The sequence below is a fragment of the Haliaeetus leucocephalus genome, unplaced genomic scaffold, assembly GCF_000737465.1.
Source record: "Haliaeetus leucocephalus isolate CR32 unplaced genomic scaffold, Haliaeetus_leucocephalus-4.0 Scaffold915, whole genome shotgun sequence".
In the NCBI taxonomy this organism is placed as follows: Eukaryota; Metazoa; Chordata; class Aves; order Accipitriformes; family Accipitridae; genus Haliaeetus; species Haliaeetus leucocephalus.
This window is the reverse complement of record NW_010973351.1, coordinates 161,267-181,640: the sequence shown is the minus strand read 5'-3', so window position 1 is coordinate 181,640 and position 20,374 is coordinate 161,267. Positions and strand designations below refer to the sequence as shown.

Below are 20,374 nucleotides of genomic sequence, written 5' to 3'. Positions count from 1 at the left end.
CCGCCGGGGGTCCCGCCTCCCCCTCTCCCGCCCGGGACGGGGCTCGGCCGCCGCCGAAGTTTGCGCTGTGGGGTCGCGGGCTTTAGTAGCGCCCCCCTCCCGGCGCTCGGGCGGGGGCGGCTTCTCTCTCAGCCGCGGCCCCTTCCTCTTTCTGTCCCTCTTCGCGTCCCGGGGTCCCGCCAGGCGAGGCGGGGGCGGTATCCCGCTGCCGGAGCGGGGGTGTGAGGCGGCGGCGGGCGTGTGTGTGTGTGTGTGGGATGCTGGCGGCACGTCCCCCCCCCGAGAAAGACTCCGAAGTTCCCCGCAAGGTCGCGGTGCCGTTGCGTAACGCCCGCGGCGCGAAGGCGCTGAGGGCGCCGTCGGCGGTTCGAGCCCCGGGGATGCCGCCGTCGGGGCGAGGGGCTGCCCCGCCGCCCGAGTTCCCCCCCCCCCCAGGGCTTGACGAGTCTCTGGCCCGCTGGGGTTTTCCGCATGGGAGCGTTCTGCTTTTCTCGCAGCTTGGCGCTGGTGAGAGCGGTCGGCTTCCAGGGGATTTGGCGAAGCTTTTGTGTTTTCGCGGTCTGGCCTGAGCGTTGCATTGATTGGAGCTCTTAGCGCACCCCGGGGTAGTACCCGAATTTTAAGAAGTTTATATGGTATGCAGACTGTGTCTTGGTGACCTCTTAACGTGTCCCGCACGGTGCTAAATGAGCTGGGGAGGGGGAAAAAGTCATGTTTTCAAGTGGTCTGCTAAGTAATTGCATGCCAGCCACTTCGGTGTTGGTGGTTTGTTTTATTTTAGCTCTTGACTTGCAAAACTGGAGTTTGATATAGCCAATAAAACTTTTCTTTCTTGAAAAATAATGTATGAAAACAGCACAGTGTTTGCTCTATAGCATTTTTGTTCTTCGAGCACTGCTTATTGAAGTTAGCAAGTCAAAACCTATCTGTACAAAGTCTTTAAACAATGTGTAACTGCTATACAAAAATAACTAGTCCTGGTGAGGTCAAGTTATGTGTATGCCATCATAGCCCATCTGGAAACAAACTGTTGTAAGCCTCGTTTTGCACTTGTACAGCTTGGGCTGCAGGAAGGGCTTTCGATGGGCAATTGTGTTTCTGTACTTATCATGGTAATTTGTCTTTCTCTGTTTGAAGAAATCGCAGTCAGTTCAAAGAAGCCTATCAAAGGGATTAAACCACTTGTTCCAAGGCAAAGTAAAATTGAAGTTCAATGAATTTTCTACTGCTGAAACAATTTAGAGAGGTAAAATACAGAGACGACTTTCAGGAAGCTTAAGAGCAAACAGAAACCCCTCCAATTGCAAAGCTGAATTTAATTGCATATGGTAAATCCTTATTTTTAATAGATTTCTATGAAGATGTGCGCATCTTATTCCTCTGGAATACTCTTTGAGAACAGTGGTCTTTATTTCCCTGTGGATTTGTTGCACATGTAGTATGTCTTGTATGATTTTTCATTGACCATAAAGCCTGTGAATGCATCTTCCAGAAGTGCTAAGCATCTTTCACTTCCCCTGTATACAGTGTAAGGTGCCTGAGCATTTGTGAACACTCAGAGCTTACTGTTTTCCTGGTAAAGCGCTTCAGACTTTAGATGAGCTTGTTCCCTTGAAGCGTGAGTGCTGAGCTCCGTTCAGAATCAGGCTGAAGTTGCTGATCGTATCAGCAGTAGTCCCCTACGCTTGCCTGATAAAATGCCCCACTGCTGTACTGCTTTATCGGTTCTGTCTGTACTGTTTCATTTAGATTGTTCAGTAGAGGTCTCACTGGCTGGCTTTGTTTGGGTATTTATGCAGACAGGGTGTTTATAAAGTACTTAATCTCAGAATTTGTTTTTATATTCTGCATAAGCTATGTTTCAGCAGTAATGCTCAGGACTGTTTTTCTGCTTGTATGAAATACACTTGCCAAGGGATTTGTTCTTGCTGTGAAGTTAACCTCACAGTTTACCCTTTTGTTAAAAGCTGAGAAGCGCTATGTGATACTTGTATACTACTGAAAAAAATAGTCAGAATGTTGCTACTGCTTTTCACTACTTATTTTAAGCAAAGAGGAAACAAAAGGTGCCCTGTCTGACAAACTTGCTTTCAATCTCTCCTGTGGAGCTAAATCTGTTCTCTTTAAGCAAAAGAAGAAAAGGCTGCATTGATTCTTGTTTAAATTAATGTACTGTATAGTACATCATCCTAATTGATGTGTAATACTGTAAAAGTGTGTTTGAGCGCTTGCTCTTACTCAGCAAATGGGAGGGTTATTTTTGTTTGATTTTTTTTAATTGCACTTTGCAGCTTGATTTTTCTTGGAGACTGCGTAGTATCAGAGTATATTTGCTGCCAGCAGTGGTATAAGATTCCTGTTTTCCTGGCAGGAGAAGTTACCCTTAGAGTCATTACTGGATATGTTTATTAGTAAATTTGTTTTTAAAACTTAATATTTACAGAGTTAAACAAGGTCTTCATTTTCCCTAGATCTGTTCAGAACCTGATGTGGCCCTTTTCTAATAGTGCCACAAATTACAAGACAGCAGATTTAAGCCACAGTATTAAGCATATTTGCTAACACTTCTTTTTCACTATCTGCATATCTGTACTGTGAAGAGATTCATTCTACAGTATTGTGCAAAGCATGTGGCAGGCATGCAGTTCAGAAAATATGGCTTTTGGGGTCAAACCCCACAATTTTCTTTAGAACAAGTAGAATTCTCCTGGATCGGTGTCTTTAGTTCAGTGTTCTACATGCAAATAGTGGAGCATTCTTTAAAATCTAGACATCTCCTTCACTGCTGCTACCCATTTCCAGTCTAATTATGTTGGGTTTTATTTTTTTATGGAAAGTTTTTGGCAACACAAGTCAGGAAGGGTGTTTAAAGTGGTCAGTGCTGACTCATTTAATAACAAGTCATTTAAACAGTTGAGGAAAGGCAGATGGGGGAAAAGCACTTTCCAGGATGTGGCTCCACCAGTGACTTCCTCAGCTGCCAATTATGTACCTGTTTGCTAGTCTAGCAGCAGTTGGGTATCTTCAGAGCTGTAGGAGTCCGTCTGTCTGGATCTGTTCTAAGGAAGCACTCTGAGAAACTGCAGAATAGGTTTTTGTCAGCCTTCACAGTCCGGTACTTGGGAAAAGTTCACTGAGAGGGAACTTTGAGCTTTGTCTGCCTATTTTTCCGAAAGAGCAAAGTCAGTTTTCATAGTTGAAAGTGACATATGCTCCAACATCCTGAGTGTAGACCTGTGTGAGTACAGCTAGCTGCTCAACCTTCAGAAAGCCCATTAGGCTTCATTAGCCCATTTCTCCCATAGGCACTTTGGAGATTGATTGTGTGCCCACATGTTACTCAACATGTTTTTCCAACTTTCTTGTTACAGGAGATTCTGTCGGACCTTTTGGAATTGGCTTGACCTATATAGTCAAAACAAAAGCTTAAATAACTACAAAAAAACTATGATACCAATGTTCAGAATTTTGTTATTGTCAGTCTTAAAATCTGCCTAAGTTGACAGTGGTACATGCATTAAGGTAGATAAAACAAATCTGTTCTTTACTATGGTATTGTTTCCTTGCTTTCTCTGAAACTAGCTAAAATAATTCCCATTTCAGTAAACATTATATAGTTATGTTACATAATGTTCTGCCAGTATTCTGTTTTTTCCAGAAGTTTCTGGAGTTACATATTAGAGCCCAACGAAGCGGTATGACTTTAAAATAGCCATACTGGATAAAGCTAGAGGTCTGTATATAATCAATGACCTTTTCTCTACTTTTTTTTGGTCAATTACCAGTGGCATCCCTCAGGGACTGATACAGGGGCCAATATTGCTTAATGTTGTTACTAATCATCTGAACGTTGGGATGATGGGCCAGCATGTTCAATAGGCATGTGAACTCCCCTACAGCGAGTTGGGGAGTGTCTGATACGCTGCAGGACAGGGCTGCTGGACAGAGGGACAGGCCAGAAAGGTGATCTGACAGGAAGTTTGTGAAGTCCAACAAAGGCAGTAATACCAAGTCCTGCGTCTGGGCCAGGATAACACCACGCGACGGTACAGGCTGGGACCAGCTGCCTATAGAGAACCTTTGCGGGGAAAGCCATGGGGGTCCTGGTGGACAAAGAGTTGAACAGGAGTCAGCAATGACAGCCAGCTGCATGCTGGGCTGTTAGCAGGAATGTAACCAGCAGGCTGCAGAAATGATTCTTCCCTTCTGGTTGGCACTTGTGAGACAGCATCTGGAGTACCATGTCCAGTTCTGGGCTCCCCAGTACAAGGGACAACACTGACGTAGTGGAGCATGTGAGACATAAGAGGGGAGGTTGAAGGAAGTGGGTTTCTTCCATCTCAGGAAGACAGGCATAATGGTCAGCTAGGACCTAGCTTTTATATAGGAAACTAAGATGGTACTTTCCCATCGGTATTACTTGAATCTGGAGTGATTTTTTTTTTTTGTCTGGTCAATGGCAGAGTTTACTGCAGTCTACAACTGCCCACCTAATGGGCAGGTATGGAGAAAACCGAGACAGACTGATCCCAGTCATGTATGGTGGTAGGACAAGAGGCAATGGACAGAAGTTGGAACATGGGGAAGTCTGATGAGATACAGGAAAATGCCTTTTCCAATATAGGGGTGGTCAGACACTGGATAAGGTACACAGAGCACCTACAAAGTCTGCAGTTTTGGAGATGTTCAGAACTAATTGGACAAGGCCCTGAGCAACATGCTCTAACTGGACCTGGTCTGAGCAGGGAGCTGGACTAGGTAACCCTGGAAGTCCCTTTCATCATAAATGAGTCTGATTTTTTTCATGGAGGTATGTGTTACAGTGAAAAGATCTTGCTGCTGAGGAGTGATGGTCAGCTAGGACCTAGCTTTCATATAGGAAGCTAGGTTGGTACTTTCCCATCTGCATCTCTTTAATCCGCAGTGATTTTTTTGTCTGACATTTTGTTCCCTGGTCAGTGTTACAAGATGTTTCTGCAATTCTGTAGTCAGATCTTATCTTTACTGTCCTGAATAACTTAGGATCACCAGCAAATTTTCATCATTTTATTACCTGCTTATCTATCCTCCCTCTTTATGATCATGTAGAATAATCTACGTCGCAGCGCAGGTTTCTGTGAGACTCCATTGGTCATCTCCCTCTATTAAAGTAAGCAATCATTTACTTCCTGCCTTCCTTCATCTTCCTTCTCATCATTCTGTCTCTTCATGAGTTAAATATTCATACAAAGGGCGTTCTTCATTTTTTTCAGAGACTTGCTTGGTGTCCCTTGAAACCTTTGGTATGGACTTTGTTTCCTAGTTTTCTCAGCAGAGTGCCTCGTTATCCATGCAATCGGCAATCTCTACAGAGAAATCTGGTTGTTTTGTGAAGCAGGAATTCCTTTAACAAACACCATGTTAAGTCTTTGCCAGTACATCATATCTGGCTGTCCACTACTTCTGTTCTTCCTAATTTTTTGTATTGATTTACCCTGTACAAGTGTCGGGCAACCTCCATACCTCAGCTGCTGATCTAGTTTTAAGCAGGAGGTTGCATGAGAAAGTTGATATAATTTGTTGCATCTTTGAATCACCTGAAACCTTAGTAAATAACATCTAATGTTGGCAAGTTGTTGCAGTTCATTTTATCTAGTATTTCCATAGCCTCTTCTGCAGTCACTTTGATTCCACACAGATTCTCTGAGTACATCACATAGATACATTCTGGAGTAGGGATCACTTTACTTTCTTTTGTAGTTGAGCATAAATATGAATAGCTGCTCTGTTCATATTTTCTGTCAAAGGGATGGGGCAGAGTTGTCTTAAGGAAGGAACTGGGTATATCAGGGTTACAACTCCTGAAGAAAAGGACTGTAATAGCTGGTAAGTTACTGTATGTTTAGTGGAACTGATGTTATTCTCCATGGAACTCAACAAGCACGTTCTATCAGAGAGAGACATTTAAGAGAAGTGTAAAACTGTAGACGTGGAGTTCAGTATGCTACTGTTCTTTGACACTGGCCTTTGAATTTTGTCTGTAGGCTGGCAATGTCTTTGGGGAAGCTGTTTTGTGGTGTTGTTGGCTTGGAAGCCCTCAGGTGACTAGAGACTACTAGGTTGCTCATGTTGTACCCAGTAGCAGCAGAACTCTGAACAGCAACTTGCATTCAGTTCTTCAATATTCTTGTAGACGTGGACCTTAGTATGTCTCCATACTGAAAGATATTTCCTCTGGATGTAGCAAAGGAGCTTCATAAGACTTACTATTTGGGGGACGTAAGCGTGTGTGGTGCCAATACTGGCCAAAACTGATGTAGGAGGTACGATAAGTGACATACATACACATGATACCTTTCAATGAGTGTTCATTTTTTCTGAACTTTGTAGCTGCAAAGATATATTCAGTCCTAGATTTGTCTTAATGTTGTTTTTGCTAAGAGCTCTAAAGGATAGAGTCCTACATTAAGAGCACTGTTAGACTTCTAACTTGATATCACTAGCTTTTTATTCTTGGAAGTCTACTAAAATGGGGTGGGGGGAACACCACATTTTCCCTATCTGTTTTTCTTCCACATCATGCATCAGTCTTGTGTATAAGCTGCTGTTTGAATGTCTGTAGTTCTAGTATTGTATTGCAGTACAGGCTCATTTCCTACCTACTTTTGAACTTGTTGCTAATCAAATGTGTTCTCTCTTTCTCCCTTAGAGACTAAATAGAAGTGTCTCATGTACTCTCTGGACAGCATTCATAAAATTAAGGAATACGTGTAGTCTTATTTTCTTCCTGAATTTCAGCATTCAGTCCAAGCTCTCATCCATTTCAACTTATTTGCATTCCCGTGCAGCAGATGCACCGAGAGATTTGTTCCAGCAATTCCCTTGGCTGCCTTGTTTCACTAGGCATTTTTTCGTACCTCTAGGTCTTTCCCTTTCCCACCTCTAAGGTGCTAAAGGGTTCTTGTATTTTTGGCTGTTCTTACTCCAGAATGGTGCCAGGGCTTGCACTTTGCCCCTTCTAACTCTTTTTGGAGGATGGGAAAATTCCTTTTTGGAAAAAGTAGGGTAATCCATATTTGTCTTAAACTCATTGCTTTCTTCAGTGCATCGGGGGGGGGGGGAAAAACTTGGGGCACTCCTTTTAAAATGCTTCTTGGGTACTAGCCTTTATCCTTCAGTACTTCCAAAATTCTGGTAACTTGCAAGCTTTAAGAAGCTCTTTCTCCCCTTTACCAGGATTTTCTTCTTTGTGAATTAATTTTGTACTCGCTTGAGACTTGGCACTACTGTTGAGTAATAAATTATGAATTACGGCATAGAGGCTTGCGTTGTAACTTGTACAGAGTGAAGCAAACCTCCTGCTAAACTCTTAGTTTACATCCCGTACCACAGAGAAACTGTGCCATGGACGCAGAGTCATACACATTAACTGCTGTTGAGTCTGGAAGCATATGGTATGCTGCCTGGGTACAGAGTTGCACCTCATTAGTTTCAATTAGTCACTAACTCACTGACTCTTCTTCTCCCTTTGGTTCCATAGGTATTGTGGGTTAAGTTGTGAGCTTGTGGTTTGTATTATGAATCTTCCACTCGATACAAATTCTTTTAATGGAAAATGAAGCTTGCAGCAGCTCAACTGTTATTCAGCCTACACTTGGTACTCTGTGCCCCTAAAGGAGCCTCATTCTTTCTCTTTGATTTATGCAGAAAAGTTAATCTTATGAGTTTATCATCTGGCTGTAGATAATGTGATTACTTCAGTCACAGTATCTAGTTGAATTTCTGGGCCGATGTGGTTGCAGGTTTCCCTTTACTAAGGCTGGTTTTTAATTGACAGCTATTTGGTCATTGAAGCTAGGTTGTTATGAAACAGTGGAAGGGTATTAGGTAATAATTTACAGTTGTAGTTTTTAAGGTATGCTAGGGAGCACAGGAGTACCTTAGAATATCCTAAATAGGTAAATGAAACTTACTTTGTTACATTAATAATTAATGATGTTAATGTCACTAATTATATTCTGCTTTACAAGAAAAATTACACTTGAACATTTTATCACATGAGCAACAGCATTACCATGAAATAGTTGTGGTTTCAGGATTTTTTTTTTCTGTGAACCCTTGGATGGTGAAACTGGCTTTGAGTTAAGCTTGGCTACTGTTTATAATGTTCAGTACCTTAGTCTTTGATGTGATAAATTAGTCAGACTAACATTTCAAGTAGCTGAAGTAAGATGCTTCTTACTGACATAGCTGAAAATCAATTGCTCTTTTTCAATGGAATCTTATCTTTCAAATTTATAAGATCTGATTAATGACTTCTCTATAGATTAAAAAATTTTTTGTAGTTCTCAAGCAGAATGAGTGTTAAATCAAAACCGCCTCACAGTGATCCTGCACAAAAAGAATTAGAGCAGCTTTCTTGCTATTCAGCATTGTTAACAGATGGTTTTAGACAGATTAGGTAGGGAAATCCCCAAAGGATGAATTATGAATTAATGATTGCAAACAACTGTAATTATAGTTCAGTAAAACTGTATGGTACTATGAGCCTATGGCTTTCTGCATGGATTTATTTTGTTTATTAATTCATTGACAAAGCATAACCCTTGCTAGATAGAACCTTAAATGAAAGTTTTTACTCATTGTGTTGTATTGTGTTCCATCACTAGCCTTGTTTTAAGTTAGTGGGGTAAACGAGTAGTGATACAGACTCTAGTGCCAACTTGTAACTGTTAATATACTCTAGACACTGAATGGTATGATTTATTGTTTTTATACATAAGATGAATTCTCAAATGGTAAAAAAAAAAGGTTATGCAGTTGCTTTTGTCATAGAGAAACATTTTTGTATTTATGTTTTGTATTAGGCAGAATGGATATAACCACTTACAACCACACAAATCGTGTGTTTTCAAATAACAATGAAGTAAAATTGTGCTGTAGTAACATAATGTCGTAAACATGGTTTTTGGGGTGGTGGTGTGTGTGTGTCAGAATTGTTTAGAAGGGTAATATTGTCCAAAGTTGCAAGTGCTTAACATGCAGGAGATAGACCAATGTATGTGATGTTCCCTTTTAATTATCAAAGATTCTGTGTTGTATCTCAATGTTATATTTAAATATTCTTAAACTTTCCAACTGAATGAGTTTTTGTTGCCCTTGAGCTCTTCAAGGAAGCAATCAGAAGAATATACAGGCTCTTTAACATAAATAAGATAATAGTTCCTGGATTATATGAAGTTTTTGTTTTGTTTTACGCTCCTGTAGGTGGATAGTAGTTGGATTTGCATAGCCTTTTCCAGAGCACACTGTACTTCTCTGTTAATCCCTAGGGCAAGTATGTGCTTTTCAAGATGAAATACCAGGTGTTGCTCTGAATTGAAGTGGTATGTCAAAATGCTGCTAAGGAAGCTGTCTCTAAAAACAGGTGGGAGGAACCCTCCTGTCTGCAACATGCAGTGCGAGAGGGATTGAATGGCTGGTATCTGTGCCAGTGGAGCTGCCTGTTCATGGGACTAACAAGCAACTTTTCCTGCATCTTCAGGAGCCAATCCCAACTTGAATAGAAAGAATTCTCAATTGCAGGTGGTATCAGTGTGTTGTCCCTGTTACATCCTTTATTACGATGTCTGAATTTTTAGTTCCACAACAGTGGCTTTTTTTTTTTAATAAGCAGCTCAGAGCTGGCTTGGGCATTGTTTGCACAAGCAGTAGAAGGTTAGGTACATTAACAAAGGCAAGTTAGGGAGGAAAGCCACAATAATAATTTGGTGTTCAGTCTCTGGTTTTGAGGTTACCTGATCATGTTAGTAAATGAAGTTATTTCTGAGACTTGCATCTCTCTGGTGCTGAAAACATGTCTGCATCTGTTTTGACCACATCTGAAAGTACACTTTAAACAATGAACTTCCCTCTGAGTTGGTTTTGTTTACTTAGGCTTGCTTGTGCCCAGGATTTCTAGGTGCAGAATGAAAGAGGGTAATAGGTTCGTTTATGAAATCTACCCATTTGGCTAAGAAGATACTGAACTGGAGGGCAACAGGAGGGGAGGAAAATGTACCGGCTTGTACACCCCTGAAACCAATTGTTTGGTCTGTTAGCTTATGTTCACTTTTTCTAGTGAGGTAGTTGTGCATTTCAGAAAACTTCAAGACAGCAGTTGAGTTAGCCAATTCACAATGAAAAGCGCAGTAAAGGCCATTTTATTTTTGGATGCATTTTATGATAGGTAAATACATAATTTTTGATGTTTGGTATACTTGTTGATGATCAGAAGAGGTTAAATTGGACTTTCAATTTGAAAAGTTATTTTTGCCAGCTGATGTCAAGTTGCTCAAAGGTGCAAATTTCAGTCTGTAAATTTCCATACGTCTTTTCAAAAAGAGAAGGAAGCTCGAACTTGCATTGTCTGAAAATGAAGATCTTTATCATCATCACTCATTTCTATACAAAATTCTGAAGACACCTTTTTGGGGTCAAGATAGGGTAGTCCTCTGACTTCTAAGGCACGTGACAATAAGAGTACACAAGGTAGCTTTCATCGGTGGTTAAGCCTCACTGAGCATTCTCCAATGATCCTTATCCTTCTCTTCTGTGTGTGGAAAAAAGAAGGGAGGCTGGCAGGAGTGCAGGTCAGTTTTCGTGTACTTTTCTGCTTCATATCTGCAGATCACTGGGGATCCCTGATTTTAAGGAGTCTGTGAAAAATGAACCTTAAAAAGCAAGTGTATTTCTGCTCTACAATAGTGTTACTTTAGTAACATTATTCAAGTAATTAAAACCTCCACATAATATCTAAGAATCCACAGGTTGCAAGAACTAGTCAGCTGTGTTGATTCCTTTTTTTTCTTTCTCTAGAGTTCTTTTTCACAACAACTTGCAGAAAAAGTTGGAAATAACGCTGTCCCACTGAAAAAAAAAAAAAAAAAGTCTGAAGTTTCCAGAGTTTTGATTACTTTGAAAAAACCCACAATTCCCCAAACCCAACATAACCCTCACTGGAGGAGATAAATTGGTGTCATGAAAGTACCACATCTCAGCTGAACAAATTCATCTGTATCACGTTTGGGATAATCATTTGCTTGATGGTGTTTGGTTTGGATCTTGAAATTTAAAGGGCCCTTGGTTTTCTAGGAATGCATTCAGCACAAAGAAGGAGTATTCACTACTATAGTACAGTCTTGCTGTGAGTTGAATCCTCTCTTTTGATCTCCTAACAATTCCAAGAATGTGTAACAAGTACATAGCAATGGTGCTAATAATCTGAGGTGTGTATTCGAATTTGAAGTTGTGTACACTTGTCTTTCCTGGTAAACTTTACAAAGAGTAGGTTTTGAAGCCTAGACCTGAAGGAGGTGAAGAGGACTGCTCGCACCCCTTCCAAATAATATTTTCTACATATTGAAGCTATTGTGCTTGTGAGAAGTGCACAATTAAATGTTGCAGTGTTTTAAAATGAAATGTACAATTTGCAGTTAACCAAAAATCTGGTTACAACTGCAACAGAACTAGCGTCTCATTTGCGTGTTTTATTCTCGTGCTCCTTTCTAGGCACCTATGTTTGGGTACTATAGGAGATAAGATGCTAGGTTAGGTATACCAGTGATCTGATTTGGTAGGGCTGTTCCTGTGTTGCTTGTCAACTTGTCCCTGCAGGTCCTGGATTGTTCCTTCTTCCTTTTCAGAGGTGGCTTATCAGCTTGTTAGACACTACATGTGAAAGGTTGCCTGAGGCTTCTCTGAGCATGTTAGCATTTGCCCACAGATAAGTGAACCAGCTTACAGGTTGTTAAAGTAGTTTATTTCATTTGCTTCCCTGAAGGCTTTTGTGAAAGATGTGTACAAAAGCAGTGAGAAGATGCTTTTAAAAAGCCTTCAGGTAAAGATACAACTACAACAGTCTCAATGCCACAAGCGTAACAGAACTCAGCAGTCTTGGACACGCAGCGTATTCGTACTGCCATTCTAGACACCAGTGCATAGGCAGTATGAGGAAAATATGTAAACAGGGGTGGCAGGATCTTCCACTGCCTTGGAAGCTGTTCTTTTACAGAAGTGGTGACTTAGAGTCCTGAATGATGCATTGAGATCTGCACAACTTCTGCAAAAAGGGGTCGGTTGCCCCTTTTGAATAAAAAACGTGTGGAAGGAACTGTTCTGGTTCAAGTCTCCATAAAGGAGAGGCAGTTGTCTCAAATAACATTTTGGGGATAAATAGAATATGGGTTCTTACAGTTAACTAGCACATTAGTAGTTAATGCAGTTGCATTTCATTTTGGTTAATCTTTTCCAGCCTTTGAAAACTTCCAAAGCTGAGTTTCTACAAAGTTTATTTGTGGGATTTTTCTGCAAAATTAAAACTAAGTAGGAAGATAAAGCTTTCCAATTCTAAAAATCCGCATGTTAGCCAGACTTCTAAAAAATATTTTAGTGCTTGAAATTGTAAAAAATGCTTAGTAAGACTTTCATTTATGCCTGGACAGGCATCTGGTCTTATCAGACTTTTGATTTCTAGGGCAGGTAAGCAGGTAATCCTTGTTCACTTCTCAAGATCTCTGAGGTTCGTTTTCTGTGATGAGAAGTCTATGTGACAGTTCTGCGTGTAGCCCTTATGGACTGGATGTTGAATGCCAGCTGCTGCTTCTGTGCGCTCTCACACATAGGGTTGTATTCTGTAGCAGATGTGAGTGTTGGAACAATGTGTCCTGCTGTCTGGCTAAATGAGTCTGAAGACCTGTTTGTCTTTAAGTAGTACACAAGACTAATGGAGACTGTACCTCAAATGTAATATTAGAAGTTCCCTCCTGCCCCCAAACTCAACATAAACTAATGAAAGTATGAGCAGTGCAGCAAAGGGCTTTTTGGCTGAGTTTTCTACATGTCCTATCAAATGCAACTAAATTTACTTTACAGCACACCTTTGTTGTAGGGGTTTGTAGCTTCTTCCCTAGTATGTAGTGCTATTGCACTTTCTTAGCAAAGGCTTTCTGTTCCTGGTATTATGTTTTTTTCAGAAAGGAGTTTTCTACCATTATGAAATTAATGGAAGGTAGAAAGCAGAAAATACACAAAATGGAAGAGGAGCTGTGAAGGATGCTAATCCTCATTGCATAGAGGAAACATCTAGAATGTTTTTTCTAGCAGGAAAACCAATTACTGTGAGGCCGTAACAAGGTACTACTCTTGAGAGTCTGAACCATCCTATGTACAATGTGGGTATTTACCCAGGGAGGGAGGTGGGTAGGGTATCTTCCAACATGACTTCTCAGTTTAACTCTTGTGTCTGTAGCAGTGGCTGTGAAATAGCTATGTTTCCCCTGGTTTTATTTATAGTTGTCTATAAATACTTTCTGAAACCCAGTCTCTTAAGTATCACTTAATTCTGTCATGCAAGACTTAATTACACTGATAATAAATAGACATTAGAATATTTTTAGCTAAGCATGCTGTCATGATGCTTCCTGTGCATGAAGCATATAACGACTTAAATGTCAGTATCTGAAGGCCATCAAAAAGCTCTGAAACCAGCTGCTTGAAAACTGCCACAACTGAGCTTGTTTCCTTAAGTATGAAGTACATCTTGATACATTATGGCTATATGTTAGTTCCAGTAAAGTACTTGGCAAAAGGCCATTTTTCTCGGGCTGCTTGTAACAAGTGACAAAAGATTGTAACTGACAGTTTCTTGAGGCTACACACTCCTAAACTGATTGTCCCAAATCTCAGATAAGCATTCCATGGAAATAGTGTAAGAGCTGGCATTAAACAGAGCGTAAGTACCATCAAAAGGACTGTTTCCTTTCTAGGACCTGGTCAGTAAATCCTTAAGTAAACAGCATGTAAAGTACTGCTCTTGTTCGAAGAGACTTGCAGGTAATCTTTTCAGCTGTTAACTCCTGCCCAGACACCACAGATGTTAGTGACTGGGTGATACATGATCAGAATACAACAGATTAAATGGAGAGTTTAGATAATAATGTTCTTGAAGTCACAGGGGTTTTCTTCTTTAAAAAAAAAAAACCTGAAAGAAACACAACACTGGTAGTTCTGGTCTGGTTGCAGCTGGATGGGCTGCAGGGGGAAACCAATTCTCTGCAATCTGAAATATCCTTTAACACTGGAAGTTTTCACTAATTCAGTTTTTGATAGGCTCCTAGGGTATCTTTAGAGGAGGTGGTTGTTCACTGGGGAGAAAGTTCCTTGTTAGGTTTCTTGTGGGTCTTTGCTTTTCTCTATTTAACTTGTCCAATTTTATATCTTTGTTTTAAATGTTGTTTAAAAGTTAGGACCAAAAGCTTCGCTTATTTTTTATTTTAGAAGCCTGGTTTATTGCCTTTTAATGCTCATTGCTTTATTTGTATCCTGAAGCAAATGGTATTGTATGCCTCTCCCCAACACCCCTCCAGTTGTACTGCTTAGAGATTTTTTATTTTATTTTTTTTTACTATTGTCTGAACTGGTTAAATAATCTTTGTGCTGCTTATTAGCATCACAGTTTCCTTCAGCTTGTCGCTTACCATACCAGTGAAATTCCTCTCCTTGCTCAGTTAAGATCTTGTTTGTTATTTTTTTAACCTTGATTATTAATTATAAATTTGATTAAGTCTCAAAAAGCATCTGAAACCGTAGTTGCTATTACCTCTGCTTTTTCGTAACTTTATTTTAAATGGAGGATATACCTGAGTATATACCTGTCACTGTTAACACTTCATGAAGGAAAGAGAAAGATATTTCTCAGTACTAGACATTCTCCTTGTTTGCACAGCAATGTTTTCTGCAGGTGGCAGGTTATGAGAAGCCCATCTGTATCTGAAGAACTTTCCTCATGCCTTTGATGTTATTAAGTGTTTTACATTATATGTCTAATTCGTGTTTCGAGAGCCAAAGGCAGCCCTTTTTCCTTTAGCTGATACATATTTCATATCTTCCTGTATCTCTTTCTTTTATCATGACTTACCTACTCCTATTTTAGGGCTGTTTGTTACTTACTTTTTTTGTAACAAACATCCTATGCAAATTTTACTATATTAGTACAGGCTGTGTTTGCTACCTAACGTTGATCACCCTTGAAATAGGTGTTACCTGAAGCTCTTTGTCTTGATACGTTTCAAACTTCTCAACCAACTTCTCTTTTAGTTCTTTCACAGTGTTTCTTTTTAACTGGCAATCCATACAGTTTTTGACTTCTCGGGGGGGAGGGGGGAAGATGGAGCTCAACAAAATTCCCTCTGTTCTAATGTTAGGGTAGTTACTGTAGTGGCCCTAAGTTCGTGAGTCAGAGAAGAAATTATATTACCTAGCTAAGAGTTCATTATTCCAGGAGGTATTTGCAAAGCCTCAGCTGCTGTGTATAACCATAGGCTTCCAAACTGAGTTTAAGCTGCATATACAAGCTACTCCAGTGGGGTGTCTAGATTACATCATAGAATCACAGAATGGTTTGGGTTGGAAGGGACCTTTAAAGACCATCTAGTCCAACCCCCTGCCATGGGTAGGGATACCTTCCACTAGACCAGGTTGCTCAAAGCCCTGTCCCACCTGGCCTTGAACACTTCCAGGGATGAGGCATCCACAACTTCTCTGGGCAACCTGTTCCAGTGCTTCACCACCCTCACAGTGACGAATTTCTTCCTTATATCTAGTCTAAATGTACCCTCTTTAAAAGCATTATCCCCTGTACTGTCACTACAGGCCTTGGTAAAAAGTATCTTCTTTTTTTTTTAATTTTTTTATAAGCCCCCATTATATACTGAAACGCTGCAGTGAGGTCTCCCCCCAGACCCTTCTCTGCTCCAGACTGAACAACCCCAACTCTCTCAGCCTGTCTTCGTAGAGATGTGCTCCATCCCTCTGATCATTTTTGTTTCTGGACCTGCTCCAACAGGTCCATGCCTTTCTTGTACTGGGGACTACAGAGCTGGAAGCAGTACTGCAGGTGGGGTCTCACTAGAGCAGAGTAGAGGGGCAGAATCACCTCCCTTGACCTGCTGGTCATACTTCTTTTGATGAAGCCCTGGATACGGTTGGCGCTCTGGGCTGCAAGCACGTGTTGCCGGCTCATGTCCAATTTTTCATGCACCAGTACCCCCAAGTCCTTTTCTGCAGGGCTGTTCTCAATCCATTCACCCCCCAGCTACATTGGTACTGGGCATTGTCCCAACCCAGTTGCAGGACTTTGCATTTGGCCCTGCTGAACTTCATGAGGTTAAGATAACACTGGTGATGACCTGCCAAAACAGCTGCTGATTCTTGCTTCACCTTATGTGGGGGGTATAGGAGGTGTCTTTTTCTGCAAAACTGATAATCCCCTGAGGAGAGTGCTAAAGAAGTGATAGAATTGTAAACTTCACCCATGTCTCAAATGAAAGTGTTTCTGAAAATGTTTTTTAAGACTTCATTAAAGCAACTTAAACTGTGATATCTTCATGACTTTTATAATTTGCATACCTCTACAGTAACATATGGGATTAAAATGCCCTTGATGATTTTTAAGAGACAGTGGGATTCCTTTCACTCTGCAGTGTTAGCTGCATATGCATATTTTCAGGGTTATGCAGAACATGTTTAAACTTCTACTGGTATAAAATGCTGTGGGAGGTAAGCTTGCAGCCAGGACGTGCATCCAACTAGTATTCTATTTGTCTTAGGCCAGCGTTATTTTATATATACTTTTGAGAAGTCAGTAACTATGAACGTAGTATTAGCCCTTTGTTTGCATAGCACTGTGTTGCTGTTTGCTTAAAAATCAGTTGAGGAAACAAAGTTATGACCATCTATCAAATTGGTTTTCTTCACTGTTTGGTCTAATGCTCTCTGTAGGCTTGCTGCCCATAACTAGTCAAGAATTCACCAGCTGGGATTGTTAGATCAGCTGCTCTCAGGTATTTGATAGTTTGGTATACCTAAAGCATCTCCAGTGCAGGAATGCAGGAGAGCTGTGTAGTGCAGCTGTTTTTAATATCCCTTTGATATTAATCTGAATTTCCACTGAAGTGATGGTAATTGTGTGTTTTGGGGAATGTCATTCCTCCTCTAGAATGAACCTGAAGGTGTTCAGATATTTGTTTAGTATACTCTTATTACCTGTTTTCATTGTAAGATGATATTTCACTGGGATGGGCATCGGGGGTTCATAGGCTTTGGGGTTGAAGTTTGGTGAACTAGGGGACTTTTACAGGGACAGATTTGTTGTATGAATTCTAGAAAGTGGCCTTCCTTTAGAGCTTGTGGCTTAGGTACAAGTTGGAGAAGTAGGGCATATATAAGAAGGCAGTGGGCAGATGATGCATTTCTGTAGTGATGTTTTGTACCAGGACAAAATACTCTTCGGTTTCCATAGCAGTCCTTTGATAGGACAGCACTGTTTATTGGGGTAGTTCTTAGCTTTTTCTGTCTTTTTTTTTTTTCCAAAGTGCTCTATGAATTATTGACATTTTCCATTGCAAAGAGTTTAATACTGCAAACTTGACTAAACCAGCTCCTGGCATTCAAAACCAGCCCCAGTAAGGTGTTAAAAAACACCACTGTTTTTTTTTTCCTAGAAATACAACTCGGTGACATCTGAAGGGTAAGCCTTGGGCATTGATCAAATTACAAAGCAGAACAGTTCCTACACTGCTTCCTGCTCTGTCCTTGGATCCAACATGAGCATTACAGGAACAGCTTCTGTGCTCTACCGTAGGCTTGACTGGTAGGAGAATGTATGAGTGAATGATGATTTGTGGTTTTTTGAAGAACAGGCAAAGACATCTATGGTTAAGCTGATACAGCTGAGGTGTTCAAACACTTAAGTAATTTGTGTAATTCTGAGATTCTCTCAGCAGACATCTTTGAGCTCCTGGGGATGTGTGTTACAATGCAGTTCTGTGGGCTTTTTAAACCACGCTGCAGCTGAAAGGAGCACTTCCTCCCATCTTTCTCTCTCCAGTCTGTACCTTTTCCCTTTTACCACCAAAAGTATTCATACAGCTATGCAATGACCTGGACTGGGCAACTGATTATGAGGAAAGCTAAAATAACAAACATCACCTTCTCCACAACTCAGGTTTAACCCACATCAGATAAATTCATTGCAAAAATGAGAGAGGGAGGCAAGGACAGGCAGGACTATCTTTCTGGGCAGCAATGATGGCTTTTATGCTGGTTTAGGATGTTTAAAACTACAGAGTTCAACTTCTGTCCTGCATCTCACTAGAAAATGGTTATCATACCAAAAATGTAAAACTCCTATACTGTTTGTAATGCAGTTTGTAATTAATTAATTCTGAGTGGCAGGATTGCATACTGTTCTCATGTTTATTTAATGCCTTGGTCGAGAAGCTACTTCTGCAGTCCTGCCTTTCTCTTTGGGTGGGAGAGGGATCTCTTTGTTTCCTCATGTTTGGTGTGTTGGGCAAATCTTCAGTTTCCTGCAGCCTTCATGCAGCTGATCTCTGGTCGGTGTGATCCAAGAAGGAATGTATAGAGCAATGTAGTACCAGGCAGAAAAGCTGATACAGGGTGTGGAGTTCAGAATATGAATGTCCTCACAAATTGTTTTACTGATACCTTGCATCTAAATGGCAACCTTTTTCTAAATTCTAGAAAATGTGTAATTGAGGATGTTTAAGTTATGAGTACAGTGGATAATTTAATGGGGGGAGGGCTTGAATACTTCAGAATATTTCTAAAAGACAAACAGTTCTTTTTGTGTTAAGTCTGTGCCACTGCTCATTCTTTATTAAAGCAGGCCTTAATCAATTGGGTAAAATGTCATTTATAGAGGCTTATTTCAGTAAAAAGAGCCAAAGCTCCCAAATCCTAGTTGATGAGTGTGTTTAGTTACCTGGCAGTACAAAAACTTTGTAGATTTCCAATACTGGCAAACCCAAACCAATGTTGATGTGTCTACTATTGGACTCCTCAACTTTTACTGTGTCTGTAGTGTGAAAGCCTGTTGAGTGACCTCAGGCGGCTTATTTTAATACTGCAAAGGGGGGGGGGGGGAATCCCTCAGTTCATTTGAGATGTGAGATAAGCTGAGGTCACAGCAGATGAGCAAACTTAATTATACTCCAAATACTTTTTTTTTTTTTTAAATTCTCTGAGAAGTTAAATGACACCTTATGACTCAACATTAAATTTTATTATTGAAGTATGGTAAAAATCTATTACTGAGTTCAGTTCAAAACTTGCCTTTAATACAGAAGTTAAAATGTCTTCTTGCATACAGTTCTAATAATTAACTCTTCTTGTTCACAGATAACTACTCTTATTAATCATAAGGATAAACCAAAGCGTTCAGACAAGACTCTGCAAGCAATTCAGCGAGTGGGCCAAGCAGTTAACCTGGCAGTTGGAAGATTTGTAACAGTAGGTGAAGCTATAGCCAATGAAAATCATGAATTGAAAGAGGAAATGAGTGTTGCTTGCATTGAGGCAAGGAGAGCAGGTATGTAGTTACTCATGAAATTGTGCTTGTGCCGTTCTTGGCACACTATTTTTAGTGTCAGGAATAATGTAAGGACTTTATTTAACTGCTTAACCCTCTTCTGCTGGTTCATTCAAGGCCTGATCTGTTACCCAATTTTGTAACTTAAATTGCTGTCATGTTATGGACAGGGAATGGAATTGTGTGTTGGCTTTGATTTTTAGAGGATCTTTTGCCACAAGGAATTACCTGACTGCTGTTTGTTTTATGATGTTACTACAGACAAAGAGCAGAGTGTTGAGAATACAACTTCAGAGTTTACTGCTCTCAAGCTAAAACAGTAGAGTATTTAAAGTAATTTGAGTGTTATGTTATTGAGGTCACTGCATTCTAAATCTGAATGTCTGAATGAAGGTCAGTGTCAACCCATATTTCATCAGGACTCAGTAAGATGACTCACATCAGTCATCTGATGACTCCCCTCAGTAGCATGAAGATCATATCATACTTGCCTTTTTGCTGGATTCAACTTTTGTTGCAAACTTGCTCTGTGTGTGTATTGAATGTGAAGTATAGATAATTAAGTTGCCTGCTGTCACCCTCCTTTCCCCAGAAGCCTCTGTCTAGGCGAACAGTGGGTTACATTCTCTGATACTGTAAGAGAATGTCAGTGTCATGCTAGGAGCTACTTTTCTAGATATTCAGTACTATTCCTTGCATGATATTTCAGTGGCTCTTAGTAAGTGTATATTCTTACATCTGCAGTACAGCCTTCAGGAAGACGGCACCTAGAAGAATGTTCCTTTTGTTGTTAGCGGTGGTGGGTTTTTGTTTTTTCTTTCAAATACCTTCAGATCATGGGAAATTCCTTGTTTAAGCAGGTGGAAGTACCTATAGGTGTGACAGGCTCTGCTTACTCTGGCTTTAGGGAGACAATCTTGAGCTTCCGGATGTGGAGGCAAATAAGTGACCCTTCAACACTAATGT

The 20,374-nt window shown here is 40.5% G+C and overlaps 2 protein-coding genes across 2 annotated transcripts in view; one reads left to right on the top strand and one right to left on the bottom strand.

Annotated features, from left to right (window-relative positions):
• LOC104841729 (wiskott-Aldrich syndrome protein homolog 1-like) overlaps positions 1-4,152 on the bottom strand; it is a 38,729-nt gene extending 34,577 nt beyond the window's left edge. The window contains exons 1-3 of the mRNA XM_010583583.1: positions 4,009-4,152; positions 3,341-3,405; positions 39-691 (exon numbers count right to left, since the gene is read on the bottom strand). Coding sequence (XP_010581885.1) covers positions 39-691; positions 3,341-3,405; positions 4,009-4,152 — 862 coding nt within the window. The remainder of the gene's footprint in view (positions 1-38; positions 692-3,340; positions 3,406-4,008) is intronic.
• Positions 4,153-4,456: 304 nt separating this feature from the next.
• CTNNAL1 (catenin (cadherin-associated protein), alpha-like 1) overlaps positions 4,457-20,374 on the top strand; it is a 56,927-nt gene continuing 41,009 nt past the window's right edge. The window contains exons 1-2 of the mRNA XM_010583582.1: positions 4,457-4,501; positions 19,219-19,408. Of these exons, the coding sequence (XP_010581884.1) occupies positions 4,457-4,501; positions 19,219-19,408 (235 nt within the window). The remainder of the gene's footprint in view (positions 4,502-19,218; positions 19,409-20,374) is intronic.